This window comes from Theropithecus gelada, chromosome 8 (genome assembly GCF_003255815.1).
Source record: "Theropithecus gelada isolate Dixy chromosome 8, Tgel_1.0, whole genome shotgun sequence".
Classification (NCBI taxonomy): domain Eukaryota; kingdom Metazoa; phylum Chordata; class Mammalia; order Primates; family Cercopithecidae; genus Theropithecus; species Theropithecus gelada.
Window position 1 is genome coordinate 99,437,115 of NC_037676.1, and position 16,182 is coordinate 99,453,296.

General features: G+C 38.6%; 1 protein-coding gene and 1 long non-coding RNA gene across 2 annotated transcripts in view; one reads left to right on the forward strand and one right to left on the reverse strand.

Annotated features, from left to right (window-relative positions):
* The window catches only part of CPQ (carboxypeptidase Q), a 528,839-nt gene that overhangs the window by 439,160 nt on the left and 73,497 nt on the right, over positions 1-16,182 (forward strand). The window contains exon 7 of the mRNA XM_025393809.1: positions 11,498-11,699. Coding sequence (XP_025249594.1) covers positions 11,498-11,699 — 202 coding nt within the window. The remainder of the gene's footprint in view (positions 1-11,497; positions 11,700-16,182) is intronic.
* LOC112629944 overlaps positions 1-16,182 on the reverse strand; it is a 496,138-nt gene that overhangs the window by 110,277 nt on the left and 369,679 nt on the right. The gene's annotated exons all lie outside the window — the stretch shown is intronic.

Sequence of the window (16,182 nt, forward strand, 5' to 3'; positions counted from 1 at the left end):
AGGTGAATGAAGGATGAAAAACTACCTATTGGGTATAATGTATACTACTCAGGTTATGGGTGCACCAAAATCCCAGGCTTCACTGCTATACAATGCATCCATGTAACCAAAAAAACACTGTACCCCTAAATTTATTGAAATAACAAAATGTTTTAAGTGTAGAGTTCAGGGGAGAAGTCTACAGACAGCCATAGGCATGGAGTTTTCTTCATATAAATGCTCCATCTGAATGGAAAATAATAGTTACCCTCTCACAACACCCCTGTCTCCTGTCCCGTGGAAGTTCAGCTTCTATGCTTTCAGTGCTGTGATTGTTGGTTTTGCTCTCCAGGGAATATAGTGCCCTTAGAGGCTCTGTCTCTTCATCTTGAAGATCCCCTGGTCCTAGGGTCTGTGTTATCCACAAGCCTCCTTTATCACATCGTCATGACCCTCACTGGAATCAGTCTCTCTGAACTGTTTTCTTCCTCCTCCCGATGTCTCAATCCCCTCTCTCCTTCCTCCGGGGCTATTGTTGCCACCAGTTCCTAAAGCCATTGAATGCACCACCTTTCCTTCAATAAGTCAGCTGATGTAATTGGATAGAGACAGTTTTGTGGCTAACTTGTTCAGCCTTTTTGAGGTTCAATTCCATTTTCTGTAGACAATTTGAGGCTTCTTTAGTCATAAAGCCAAATAAATAATAACTCTTGCTCTCAGATTCTACCTGACCAAAATCATTTCTCCCATTTTTTTAAATAGGCTGAAGGATGGCAAGGGCTGAAATAGGGAGACAGGATGCTACTGCAGTGCTCCAGGTGAAAGCTGGTGGTCGCTTGGACTGAGTCAGAACAGTGGAACTGATGGGAAGTTGTCAGAGAGTAGGTCTATGTTGAAAACAGAGCCAACAAGATTTGTTGATAGATTGTATTTTGGGTGTATAAGCAAGAGAGGAGTTCCAGAAGGAACCAGCTCTACCAGCACCTTGATTTTAGCCCTACAAGGCTTATTTCGGACTTACAACCTCCAGAACTATTAGAGAATAAATTTTTACGCCAGGCACAGTGGCTCATGCCTATAATCCTAGCACTTTAGGAGGCTAAAGTGGGCAGATCGCCTGAGCCCAAAAGTTCGAGACCAGCCTGGGCAACATGGCGAGACTTTGTCTCTACAAAAACACAAAAAAATTAGCTGGGCGTGGTGGTGCACCTGTAGTCACAGCTACTCAGGAGACTGAGGTGGGGAGGATTTCTGGAGCCTGGAAGGCCAAAGCTGCAGAGAGCCAAGATCATGCCAGTGCACTCCAGGCTTGGTGACAGAGTGAGACCCTGTCTCAAAACACACAAACACATACACACACACAAATTGTGTTGTTACAAGTCCGTGACTTTGTGGTAATTTGTGACAGCAGCAATAGAAAACTAATACGCAATTAGACATCTAAGTAGAGATACTGAGTAGCTGTTGGACATGAGTCTAGAATTCAGGAGATACATGAAAATATGAATTTGGAACTCATCACCATACAGATTTATTTAAAACCATGAGCCTAAATAAGGGTTCCAACAGAGAAAGTGTGATAGAGAAAAGAAGAGGCCTTTAGTCTGTTTCTGAGCACCCCAATGTCTATTGGTCAGAATGATGAGAAAAATGAGAAAGAAAATAATAATTTTCTTATTATTATTTTTATTATTCTATTATATAGAGAGGGGATTGAGACATCGGGAGGAGGAAGAAAACAGTTCAGAGAGACTGATTCCAGTGAGGGTCATGACGATGTGATAAAGGAGGCTTGTGGATAATACAGACCCTAGGACCAGGGGATCTTCAAGATGAAGAGACAGGGCCTCTAAGGCACTATATTCCCTGGAGAGCAAAACCAACGATCACAGCATTGAAAACACAGAAGCTGAACTTCCACTGGACAGGAGACAGGGGTGTTGTGAGAGGGTAACTATTATTTTCCATTCATTTTCCAAGAAAAATGGGAAGGATCATCCAGTAAAGCATAAAAAGAGCCAAGAGTCTGAGGTTCCAGAAGCCAAGGGAAGAAAGCATTTCCAGGAGTAAACAAATGTCAAGTGCAGCTCCATCACAGATTTGAAATTTGATGCTCACTAATCGTTTCCACTTTACATTTTTCACTAATGCTACAAAAATTCTAGGAGGGGCAACTAATGTTTGAGAGTGAGATGCTCTACAGAACATGCTTATATTTATCCTTTTAGAGATTGCCTAAGCTCTGATCCTCTCTTGGAAAGCTACATTCTGGACAACATTAGTTGGATGCTTAAAATAAAGTCATTTGTTCATTTGACAAGTATTTTCGAGTGCCTGTTAGCTAGGTTCTGAGAATATGCTGATGAACTAACAAGATCCCTGCTCTCATGGGAAAACTTTCAATCTAGGGTACTTGCTGAGGCCAAACATCACCTCTTTTACCAAGCTTTTGCCAACACTTTTCAGTAGTTGTTTTTCCTTCTTTGTACATATTCATAGAACTCATCACATTTAATATATTAGCCAGTTATTGCCTCTGCTAGTAAACCCTCCCCTCCTTTAGGAAAACAACCCTATCTTAGTCATCTTCATATACAGATACCCTCATATGTAGGTTGGAAATATGATTTATTATTAAAACCAGGAAATGTTTGCAAGAGAAAGGAGGCTCAATTGACACCAAGACAGGGGATGTAAACTGGGACTTCTTAGGACAAACAAAAATGTATAGTCACCCTATCACTCAGTTTATGTCAAAATAACTGTTGAATAAATACATTTTGCTTCCCGAAAAAACACATTTTCTGAAATGTGACTTAATATTTTGCTTTTGGCTTTAATCGAGGATCAATATGTAGGAAATAGTGTTAGGAAAAGTGTTTCTGCATCTTTTGTAAAACTGTTATTGGAGACTGTGTCCATTATTTTGTCCAGTGTTCCTCATATAAAGAACCATGTAATTACTCTTAGAATTGAGTGCTAGAAAAAAATATTGCTTTTTTCAAGGAGCTGGTGGTGCACTTTCTCTTCCTAGATAATGAGAGCTCAGTAATACATCAATCACCCTCTTACATTGGCAGCCACAAGCTAGAGCTAAATTACATCCTCAAGTTGCAATTGACGCTGTGTCAAAATGTTCCAAATTTTGACTTTTCCTTTGCCTTAAACATTTATTGTGCACCTACTATGTGCTTAGTTCTGTTATTTAATCTAGAGAGATGGCAGAGATCCACACACATGTGATTCCTGTGTTCATGGCATTTTCTTAGTTCTAGTGCATTTACCTACTCTTTTAGTATAGCATTAGGATATTTTCTTGTAGAAAGCCTTACATTTTTGTAGGAGCAAGGCAGATATTAAGAAAAATTGAATGAAGTGCAATAGGCCAACAAATTAGAGAGGGGTATGGATGGTAGTCACAGAAGGCTTGGGCAGAAGTAGGGCATGAAGTCATTTGAGCAGACCAAGAGCCCTGAAGTTCCTATTTTGGTACTTTTGTTTTTCATAAGGTTTCAAACCTGCTAATTTTCTTTTGAAAAAGAAGGAAAGGCTCGCCTAAGAAAACATAATTATTTCTAAAGCTGTATTTATCATCTTTACTAATATTGGTAAAGAGTACTTGATCAAATAAGGCATAGGGGGATATTGTCAAAATCCAGAAATGCTGAAAGTACTTGTCTGTAGGCTATAGAGAAAGAAAAACTCACAAATTGGGTTTTAATATGATACACCCTAACACACCCTAGGATTGAGTAAATATTTGGTTTCTAGAGTATAGTATAGTCTATTTTTGCAGGACAAGAAAATGATGAGTACTATATTTTTTAAAAGAACCTGTCTACTTATAGATAGATGAACTTAGCTGTCAGTTATAACCTTAGAAAGGGACTTGAACAAGCTGCTGTAGTCTTCCCAGCCAAGAGAAGGGCATTAGAGGTCAACCAGAAAGCACTATCTTGGCTGGTACAACAATGTCATCAAAAACAAGAAACACATCTTTATGTGTGAGCTTATTTAGCATGTCACAGTGTTGAAGGAAAATGGTCAAATGAAGGAAAGGTTCTTCATGCAGGCAATTTAGTTGTTGCCTTTTGAACCTGGAGAAGAATTGTAGTGTGGTGGGTATAACAGGAAAGACTGACAGATAACCTGTTAGAAGAGGGGACTGAGAGGGATAGAGAATGAAAAAGGCAGGGAAGTCTGCTCCTACAAAACCAGCTGTGTTGGCACTTTCTCTTCTACAACAGCATACTGAAATGAATATGAAACAAGTAGCATGAAACACTTGACCAATATATAGCATTAAATGAATCGAAATTTAATTGTGAGCTCTTGAGTCCCACTACTTCTATTATTATTATATTGCTTCAACATGAAAGAATAAAATTAGAAGCTGAGATAGATATTAATTTGCTATGTAAGCCTTTTTTTAAGTCTATCTACCGAATATACTGGATATTGCATTTTTTAAAAAAAATACATCAAATGCAGTCAGATTTGCTATATAATACAAATAAAATTACTCTTTTTAGCTAATGTTTATGCCACATTTTTAGCCTTCTGTCTCACTATTATTACCATAGTGTCATTTATGCAAGGATCGTGTGTTTTTGGTAAGTTTAAGGGTTATCCACGGACCTTAACAAGCACAAGAGGTGAATTCACTAAGATCTAGAGTGCTTCAAATGACATTGTAAACATTGGACTGCCTGAAAACAGAGGTGTGTCTCAGAACAGAATACCTCTGTGCATACACACAGAATGATAGGTATGGAAAGGGATCTCCAGTAGCTACTCATTCTGTTCCTGTCTCCAGGTACGATGGTGGCTAAACCACAATACAAGTGGAGTGAGAAGATGGTTAGATCCTCAGAGGCTCCTGCACCTGTTAGGTTTCCCACTCTGTCTGCAATTTTGGTACTAATGTAACTTAGCCAAGACTGTCCATTTCCCCAAGCTGCAGCCAGTTGAGCCATCAAATAAAATAATTTATGTTATCATCCCTTTCCTGGCTCTCCCTTGGGTGCCCAAAGCTGTTCAAAACTGAGTGCTGGAGACTGAAAGTAACGGTCAAAAGGAAAAGTCTGAACTTCAGGTAGATCTGACCAGAAAGTTAAGGCTATCTTTTTACTTTGCACGGCAGGAGAACCTTCTTTACATATCATCCAATCATGTTAATTGTTTGAGCTGAAGCTCTGTAAAGAAATCACCTTCATCCACCAAAACTAGGAATTCAGGGTCACTGGCAGAACTGCAAAACAGGATTGCAGCAACTCAGCACACACATTTTAAGATGATTTGCTTTTGAAAGCTTGTTTTGAGCTACCACCTGACCAAACGCATCACCACCGTTATCTATAAAATATTTACTTTTACAGGGCAAGAAAGAGGTACTAAAATTGCCCTGTGTCAGTGTGGAGTTTACTTCTTTGAAGAATAAATCAAGGAGGCTACATGATTAATTCAAATAGGAGTCTCTTTTCTTTTCACTTGATCTTGAGACTTCAATGTCACTTTAAGTCAAAATCAAAGACATGTTGAGAAACATGAGAAAATATGTTTATTTTTTTATTTTTTCATGGTGGTCTCATAGGTTATTTTTTCTAGGTTATGAGAAAATAAAAAACTTTTAAGCAAAGAAGAAGCCAAATTTGGAGAAAGAGGAGATATTATTGGACTTGGGTCTATATTTCTGAAAAGTAGCCTAGAATTTTATAAAAGCAAAAAACACAAACATCATCCTTGTGTTTATATCAGGAAGTAAGTATTTTAAAACATGCAATATATATTTTAAACACTTCTCTTGTTTTGAATCTTGCGTTGCACCCAAAGAATGCTACTGGTTACCAAATTGTTCTTTGGCAGAGTAGCCTGACCCTTAAAAAAAGGAACAGAAGTATTATAGCATGTGATTATAGCACAGGACAAAATTATGAATCCTCAACCCTGAGCAGATATTAACTAATCCTATGATCTGACCTTAAGAGGTTACCTTGAAGTATTCCTCTACATTACATTACGTATATTACATGGTAATGAATGACAGTTTTCATGGCTCCTAATAAAGAGCTGCTTCTCTTTATTTAGAGAACAAAGTAGGGGGTTTACAGATAATATCTGAGTTTATCACTGAGCTGCTCAGCCTCCTCATCTATGTGCCTCAGCTTGTCTCAATCAGTGCTGGTTATCTCAGCAATAAAGCATTCAGCCTCTAGAAGTTGGTTTCTTCCTACACCCTATAAACAAGAGGATGAATATCTTGTTACGTGTGCTAAAATGGGTTGGGTGAAATGAGCATTACTGTGCTCCCTGTCACTAGCTATAATCAGCTTTTCAAATCTACATTGAGTATGTCCCCACACATAGCACACTAAGGAAGAAAGATGTTTGTGACAACATATTCCTGAGAAGCAGCAGTTCTAACAGCCCAGTGACACAGCTATTCATTCCAGCTTCTTTGTGTAGAGACGTTTTCCCAACTCCTTCACCATGTGCTAACAATTAGATAATGACTCCATAAATGTAGAGAAAAAGCAGTGTCATGGATGGTGGGTGGTTTGTTTTCTTAGTTCTTTATTGAAAACATATGGAGATGTTTATATATAAATAGAAAACAATAGAACGCTGCCGTCATGTAAGCAGCAACTAAAAATGTTCTACACGAATAGAAATCAAACATTTCTATACCTATGCCAGAATTCTGGTTTACTGATATCTACACATCCTGTCTTATTTGGCTTGAAAAGATGTTTTATTATTTTACTCTTTTTATTTCTAGTTGGAAGCAAATTGTGGAGCAGGAGATTTTTGTTTCTGTTTTCATTTCTTTCTTGGCTTAAACAAATTACTTTGTTAGTAGGAATAACTTCTGTCCAAGTATACCTTGTGTTACAATCATGAAAAAAAAGTTTTTAATCTATGCATTTAACTAAGTCTTTGTATTTCTGAATTAAAAATGAGGACTTGTAGCCTGACAGAAGTGTCTTTCAGGAGACCCAGCAGTAGAGAGGTTGTGAGCACTGCTGAGGAGGTGGAAGGAATTCCTCTGGGTTGGAATTCTGGCTGCACCACTTAACTAGCAAGGTAACCGTGGGAAAGTTAGTCAACCTGACTAAACCTGTTCCTTCATCTGTGAGATGAGAAATATGAGAGCACTGATGGAATGATTGTGCACACTCATGGGATGAGCTGTAAGACGTTACACATAGTGTCTGGCTCATAGGAAACATCGCAGAAATGCTGTCTACCATCGTTGTAATCAGCTAACAAAAGGGCTTATATTGGGACCATCCTTGAAAATCTGAGAAGTGTTGATGCTCAGTGCCAAGAACAGTAACAACAGTAATGCTACTGTTTACCAAGTGCTAGTTATGCCCTAACCTTTACAATGTACTGTTTTGACAATTCCATGAGCTGGGTACCATTATCATCCCCATTACAGCTAAAAATGGGTTGATGTGAGGGTCAAACCTAGTCTGGATCATTCAGAAGCTTACACTCTTGATCTCTCCACTAAAATGGCTGCCACATATATAGCCGAGGGCACCTTTGAAACCTTCTTTATTTACACTATTCTCTACGTTCCTGTCAACATCCTGTGACACTGCACAATGGCATTCACAAACTGTGAAGCCCCCTGTCCCTCGGACATCTGCACATTTGTAGTTAAAGAGGACCAGGGAGCACTTAATGAACACATTATTAGAAGCCCTAGTTTTCCATTCATGCATCCACTTTCTCTTTGCTTTAAAGGCCTTTCTTTAAAGGTGCTTGAAGCTTCATATGGACAGGCTCATTATTCAAGCTTTTGTCCCAACCTACAGATGCAGAAGCCAAGGACCAAGGTAACATGACTTGGGGACAGAGGGAGAGGCCATTCACCCGCCTTGGAAGCCCAGTGTATCAGTTGCTGAGTCAGGAATACAATAGACTGAGCCCAGGGTGGTGTCCAACTCACCAGGCTGCTCATTAATGTTGGGTCTAATAGCCAAACTGCTAACTAGCTCCACTGTTTACAAACTTTTATTTTAAGTTCAGGGGTACATGTGCAGGTTTGTTACACAGGGAAACTTGCGTCATGAGAGTTTGTTGTACAGATTATTTTCTCTCCCAGGTATTAAGCCTAGTACCCATTAGTTATTTTTCCTGATCCTCTCCCTCCTTCCACTGTCCATCCTCTGGTAGGTCCAAGTGTGTGTTGTTTCCCTCTGTCTGTCCATGTGTTCTCACCATTTAACTCCCACTTATAAGTGAGAACATGCAGTGTTCGGTTTTCCATTTCTGTGTTAGTTTGCTAAGGATAATGGCCTCCATCTCCATCCACGTCCCCGCAAAGGAGATGATCTCATTATTTTTGTGGTTGCATAGTATTCCATGGTGTGTATATACCACATTTCCTTTACCCAGTCTATCATTGATGGGCATTTAGGTTGATTCCATGTCTTTGCTATTGTGAATAGTGCTTCAGTGAACATACACATGCATGTGTCTCTATAATACAGAATGATTTCTATTCCCCCTTTACTGGTATATACACAGTAATGGGGTTGCTGGGTTGAATGGTAATTCTGTCTCTAGGTCTTTGAGGAGTCGCCACACTACTTTCCACAATGGTTGAACTAATCTACGCTCCCATCAACATTGTATAAGTGTTCCCTCTTCTCCTCAGCCTCACCAGCGTGTATTTTTTTAGTTTTTAATAATAGCCATTCCGACTGGTGTGAGATGGTATCTCATTGTGGTTTTGATTTGCATTTCTCTAATGGTCAGTGATATTGAGCTTTTTTTCGTATGCTTATTGGCCACATGTATGTCTTCTACTGAGAAGCCGCTGTTCATGTCACTTTTTAATGGGGTTGTTTTTCTCTTGTAAATTGTTAAGTTCCTTACAGATGCTGGATATTAGACCTTTGTCAGATGCATAGTTTGCAAAACTTTTCTCCCGTTCTGTAGGTTGTCTGTTTACTCTGTTGATAGTTTTTTTGGCAGTACAGAAACTCTTAATTAGGTTCCATCTGTCAATTTTTGCTTTTGTTGCGATTGCTTTTGGCATCTTTGTCATGAAATCTTTGCTAGTTCCTATGTCCAGAATGGTATGCCTAGGTTGTCTTCTGGGTTTCTATAGTTTTGGGCTTTATATTTAAGTCTTTAATCAATCTTTAGTTGATTTTTGTATATGGTGTAGAGAAGGGGTCCAGTTTCAACTTCTGCGTATGGCTAGTCAGTTATCCCAGCATTCTTTATTAAATGGAGAACCATTTCCCCATTGCCTTTATTGTCAGCTTTGTCAAAGATCAAATACTTGTAGGTGTTCAGCCTTATTTCTGGGCTCTCTACTTTGTTCCATTGGTCTTTGTGTCTATTTTTTGTACCAGTACCATGCTGTTTTGGTTACCATAATCCTGTAGTATAATTTGAAGTTGCCTCCAGCTTTGTTCTTTTTGCTTATGATTGCCTTGGCTATTTGGGCTATTTTGGGATTCCATATGAATTTAAAATAGTTTTTTCTAGTTCCGTGAAGAATGTCATAGGTAGTTTGATAGGAACAGCATTGAATCTGTAAATTGTTTTGGGCAGTATGGCCATTTTAAGGATATTGATTCTTCCTATCATGTAGCTCCAATTTTAACATACATAGTACATGATTAGAAGCACTTTGCCTGATTTTCTTGTTGGAAGAATGGGATCTGCCTGCAATAGGGAAACTCTCACAAACAAGATTGCTCAATTCTGTTTTCATTTGCAAGATATATTATGAACTTTCTTTTCTCCTTTTTGCAGGAGAGGGAAACAGTTTAGGGTTGTGGGTATGGCAGGGCATACAAGGGAAGAGGCTTAGGACTGCCAAATTACATGTCAACCTGCTGACTTAGCATCAATATACTAGTTAAATGAGCCCTGAATGTAAGACATTAATGCAAATATTTTGCATATCATTAACTCTAATGATGCTACCATAATGCAGTAACCTCAGCTGAAAGCTGAGGTGGCACTTTTTATTATAAATGCTTTGGGTCTTTCACTAAAAATCACCATGAAGACAAGTCCCTTAGACTTGTTCATATACAGAAATATGAACAGACTTCTGCATCATTAACCTTCTCATCATTAACAATAACAAAAAGTGTTGGTGTCTCAGGGCTGTAAATGCCATCAACATCTTTCTCTAGAACCTGTCACTGCTCTTGCCCTTGTAACTACAATACACTTCAAGAGCAAAAGGTTAGGCAATCATTGTAAAATGGAATCTGTTTTAGAAAAAAAATGCTACGCAATCCCCAAATTGTTATGTAAGTGGAAAATCATTCTAAATGCAGAATAAGTATTGCTTACCCCTCAGTGCCATGCTAGGTAGTGTGGAGTCTTGGAAAGCAGGGAGTTTCAGAGCCAGCGCTACCATTTGCCAGCTGTATAACATTGAGCAAATCACTTGACCTCTCTGATTGTCAGATCCTTTCCTATAAAACAGCAACATTAATAATACTGCTTTGTCTATTTTATGAGTGGCCAAAGAACACCAGAGGAGACTGCAAATGTGAAAGCTCTCTGGACGCAATGTACAAATGTTGTTATTGATTTTTTACTAGGTGAGTAATGAGGAATGAGTAGCAGTGTTTGTCCAAGCATAGCTTGGGAATAAGTCAACCAAGGTGGCAGTTGGTAAGTCTTAAAGATGTGGATGGCTCCTGGGAAATAGATGAGCTGGCCAGTTTGAAGGATCTTAAAGTTCCAAGTTTTAGGGCTGGGTAGCAATTTAACTGTGCAACCTGTCAAGAGCCTATTATATTCTAAGTTCATGCTGTGACAATATTGGCTACATGAAATAACTGTGTGCTTTCTTACCAGACTTTATTTGGAAAGAGTTTATGAACTAGTGGCCTGGCAGAGTTGCCTGGAATTAGAGTACTGCGGTTTTACACCAGGGATAGCAGTGTTTCATGCCTTGTTCTATTGCCTCCCTCCCTGGGGATTTAACATATGGAACAACAACAAAATCAGAACCCCAAGACAAACCTGTCAGCTTGATGTCTTTAAGCTTTGGCAGAACTCACAATTAAGATAAGATAGAATATCTATTTAGAGGGAAGAGGTGCAAAGAAATAAGTTCACAGAGCATACCTTCTTTTTTCTGAGCATGGCTAATACTATCTGGAGATCCCTGCCACATAGGAGGAATTGTATACCAGAACACAGTGAATACTTAAGAAAATTAGTTGAAAGAATATTATTGCTAGTAGAAATAACTGAACATCTTTGATATGGGGCTTTATATTTCCCTTCATTATATTTTTTTAATCCTTTCCAGCCAACTCTTGAGTTTGGCAAATCCTAGACTGAGTAATTGTGCATCTCAGAATGGTTAGATAATATGCAGACCAGACCCTAAGTCAGGCACAGCAACATGTGTTTTGGCACAGCCGTGAGGAGGTAAAGTATTTGGTAATTGTTGTTTGATAGTTCCCAAGGAGAAAACACAGAAGCGACAGATAAAAATCAAACAACTTTCTCTTGTGTTTAGGTAAATATTTCCAACTACAGCCTAGTGATGGAGTCTGACACGGGAACCTTCTTACCCACTGGGCTGCAATTCACTGGCAGTGAAAAGGCCAGGGCCATCATGGAGGAGGTTATGAGCCTGCTGCAGCCCCTCAATATCACTCAGGTCCTGAGCCATGGAGAAGGGACAGACATCAACTTTTGGATCCAAGCTGGAGTGCCTGGTAAGACCAAAAGATGAAGTTATGTTCCTTATATGTTACCAACAATTTAAAATAAAATTTCTACTTTAATAGAGCACAGGGAATACTGGTAGGCCAGGTTGTGCATGGAAACCTTAAGCTTTTGTTCAAGGTATAATCTGATGATTTCCAAAACTGGGATAATAGTCCTCACCTTGTATTTGTTTACCCATCTGTATCCCCCTACTCTTTCTAAATTATAAGCTCCTCACTCCCAGAGATTCTGATTTAGTCATTCTGGAATTGGGCCTAAAAATCCATTGTTTTGTTTTGTTTTTTAAGGAGGTATCTTTGGTGATTATAGCACAAATGATCTCATAACCAAAATTTGAGAAATAGAGTAGAAGGCAAATATTACTACTAATATCCTTCTAGTTCTAGTCCTGTACTAGAAAAACTTCCCTGATCCAAATAATTCCCTATTAAAACACTGTGGTATCTGAAATTTTACCATTAGAGATGGATTTCTTGAGGGTGGGGTACTTCCTTTTAATCATATTTTATCTTAATGCAAAGACTCCTGTGCAAGAGGTTGAGCACAAGCTAATTTACCCTGGTCAGTGATTTATCATGTGAATATCCCGAAGAGAAGTCGTAAGACCCTGGGGTCAGGGATAAAATTACGAAATGGGAGTGGACATGAGGAGGTTACTTACAGGAATACAAGCTGGAACTGGTTTTTGTTTTTTGTTTTTTGTTTTTTGGTTTTTTTTTTTTGAGACAGGGTCTCACTCTGTCGCCTGGCCTGGGGTCCAGTGACACGATCACAGCTCGCTGTGACCTCCGCCACCCGGCCTCAAGCAATCTTCCTGTCTCAGCCTCCCAAGTAGCTGGGACTATGAGTGTGCACCACTATGCCTGGCTAACTTTTGTATTTTTTATAGAGACAGAGTTTCGCCATGTTGCCCAGGCTGGTCTCCCAACTCCTGGGTTCAAGTGATCTGCCTGCCTTGGCCTCCCAAAGTGCTGGGATTACAGGCATAAGCCACCACGCCTGGCCTCTAGAACAGTCTTAAAGAGACAAATTTATACTACTTCACTAAGTTACCTAAGCCTGGCCATTGAAAAAGGTTATTGATTTTAAGTGTTTGTGACTCAAGGTTTCTCCCTCAACACCATTACATCCATAATCCAAAAAAGTTAAAGGATCCATCTGCAAATTGTTCTGTATTTGTACTATACAAATAGGAAGCCCAACCTTTGAACAGTTTTAACATTGCTGTATTCAGAACTATTTCTGTGGCTACAAACATTTCAGAGGTACTACAACAGTGTCTCTGGACCTACTTCACTCCAGATTTTTTTTTTCCAGGCTGCAAAGTAGATTTTACCAATAGTTACATACTACATAGATTTAAGATTTTTAAAAAGCTTATTCTTGCAATACTGCAGATTTTTAAGGCATATTTTAAGTTTTAAGGTTTATAATAATCTTTCATAACTAAAAATAAAAGGAGCTTTTCTTATTCTAACACAAAGACCAAAATTCTTTCCCTTTGTTCTTTGTTCTGTGTATATGTTAACGTATTTTGAAATTTCTTAAAGCAACATTTCCATTTACAATGCTGTACTTCTCCGGACAGATCCAATACTATCTACATATGTGTCATTGATAGACATGATCTAAGTGTAGGGGAGAGAGTCTGCCCTTTAAGTTATATAGAATCATTTGTATGAAATTCTAGATATTTCCTGATTCTGAAATATTTCAACAGGAACTTCTTAAAAACTGAGAAACCCTGAATAAGCTGCTGTGTGGTAGCTGTGAAGAAAAGACTGGTAGACTGTGGGAGAATGAGAGTGCAGACTGGGGGTGCCCAAAGGTGAGGTGAGGTGAGGGGCTGAAACCTAAGACAGAATTGGGAACAAAAACTTGTCCCTCCCCATCCCAGGGATTTCTTATTTTGTTGTATTTGATCACTGAGACTGGGCTCTAGCTTAATTCCTTCACATGTACATGTTACATAAGAATGGTTCTGTTTGGAGTGATCAGATTAATTTGATTCTTTTCACCTAAAATAAGAAAGCGTTTTCTGTCTCTGCCGTGGTAAGGTGAGGTCAGATTTGATTTCTACCTAACAGAATGGAGTGGGGAGACTGAGCCCATTATAGTTGCATAAGAATTAATAAGAGGCCGGGTGCGGTGGCTCATGCCTGTAATCCCAGCACTTTGGGAGGCTGAGGTGGGTAAATCACTTGAGGTCAGGGGTTCGAGACCAGCCTGACCAACATGGTGAAACCCCGTCTCTACTAAAAAAATACAAAATTAGCCGGGTGTGGTGGTGCAAGCCTGTAATCCCAGCTAACTGGGAGGCGGAGGCAGGAGAATCACTTGAACCCAGGAGGCGGAGGTTGCAGTGAGCCAAGATCATGCCACTGCACTCCAGCCTGGGCAACAAGAGTGAAACTCCATCTCAAAACAAACAAACAAAAAAGAATTAATAAGAGTTAAAATGTATTGAACTACTAATATGTAGGAAGTACTCAGGCTTTTTGCAGATACTGTTTTATCCATACAACCATCCTATGAAGGAGATACAATTATCATTATCCCTATTTTGCAGATGAAGAAAGACTCATAAGGGTTAAGTGACTCGCCCAAGACTATACCGCCCTTAGGGCAGGAGTCACCCTGAGAACAGGCCATTTTGGCTTCAAGGCTGGTGGCCCTTTTCTCACAATATGCAACAACACTGAGGAGTCTGGAATGCTGAGAAGTCTCCAAATCTCTGGCAGTGTCTAAAATGTTTATCTTACTCAGCTCTTGCTTATGCAAAGGATTTCAGTCCATTCCTGCTCCACAGTGATTTACCACTGAGAGAAAGGAGTTTGTTATTGTAAATAACTACTTATATCTTCTCACATTCTTTGTTCTACTCCCTTCTTTACCTCTGAAAGATCAGAAAGGTTTGCATAAAGTCAGTAGCTCATTTAGATGATTATAAATGTTTCCTGGAATTCTGTTTTATTTCCTTTAGAGCATTATAAGAGAGAACCAAATTACTGCTGTCTTCCTTTTATTACTTTTGAGTTATCCTTTGATATTTCAAATTTGGGCTATTCCTGGAAGAAACAATGGTACTACTTATAACTCCTGTTACCTATTGAAAATTTCAGGAACTTCACTGTGCGCAGTGGCTTACCCCTGTAATCCTAGCACTTTGAGAGGCTGCAAGGTGGGAGAATTGCTTGAGGCCAGGAGTTTAAGACCAGCCTGGGCAACACAGCAAGACCCCTATCTGTGAAAAAAAAAAAAAAAAAACGAACTCTGATTCTAAAAAAAAAAAAAAAAGAAAAGGATGAAGAACCATACTTGGGTTCTTCATCTTTTTTCTAAAAGATGAAGATGAATTCGTCTGAAAAAGAAAAAAGAAAGTAAAAATATATCAGTTGTGTACCCTATATTTGTGAAGGCCTGATAAATTATAACTTAAAGCTCAGGGTAGGATTCTAAATACTAATTAAGTTATCATTTAAATAACTGCTCACCTAACTTCTAAAAAATTAATGATAAATAATATTTCTAAACTCCATCCTTTTTTCTTTCTTTTTTTCTTTCATTGATTCAATAAACATTTATTGAGTCCCTACCATGTTCTAGGCCTATTAAATTTCTATAATTTGAGGTGACTGTATGATGACTAGGCCCCAATGTCCCATGTATACTATTTACCAAAATACTGATAGAATTAAATATCTATCACACAGATAGAATTAAAATTCAACATTGTTTTCATTAATTATAGAAGACAAAAGGATCAATTTATAATATGATCATCTTTGGGAGAGAAAAGATGATATCTTTTACCCATCTAGATGATATCTATAATGGACGGAATAACTGTCAACATAAATATAAGGCTTTGGGGGGAAAAAGATTTTCTTTAAAAAGCATCTTGGATGTACTTTCTGCATAAACCTTTGTTCTAGATCTTCAGATTCCAGCCTTCTCCCATGTCCGCCTCCTTCCATATTCCTATTCTTTCCCTCCAAATCCTCAGTCCTCTTTAAGGCTCATTCTGTATTCATTAGTGTTCGTGAGTCCCTCCTGAGTCTGTAGTGCTCTATTGCTTTCCCAAATTTCTAATGCGCTTCAAGACTCCGTCCCACAACCTGGAGTGTGAATTACAAACTGTGATATTATTCTTGGAATATTAGGGGTTTATGTGCATCCTGCTGCCTATACGCAGTGATCAGTCCTTTGAGGTTAAGGTCAATAATTTCTAATTCTTTGCCTATTCCATAGCTGTCGGTTTAATTTTGGGAAACATTTAAATTCTTATAAATCTGACTTAGCAGAAACAAAAACATTGAAATAATTATTGTCTAGACAAGCTTTTAGATACTTCAGTTTAAGAATGTGAAGAAAATAAAGAATACTAAGAAAAGAGCCAAAAAAGTATAAAAAATATTGGGAGAATGATATAAATTGGGAAGCCTAGAGCAATAAGGATTATTTCTCTTA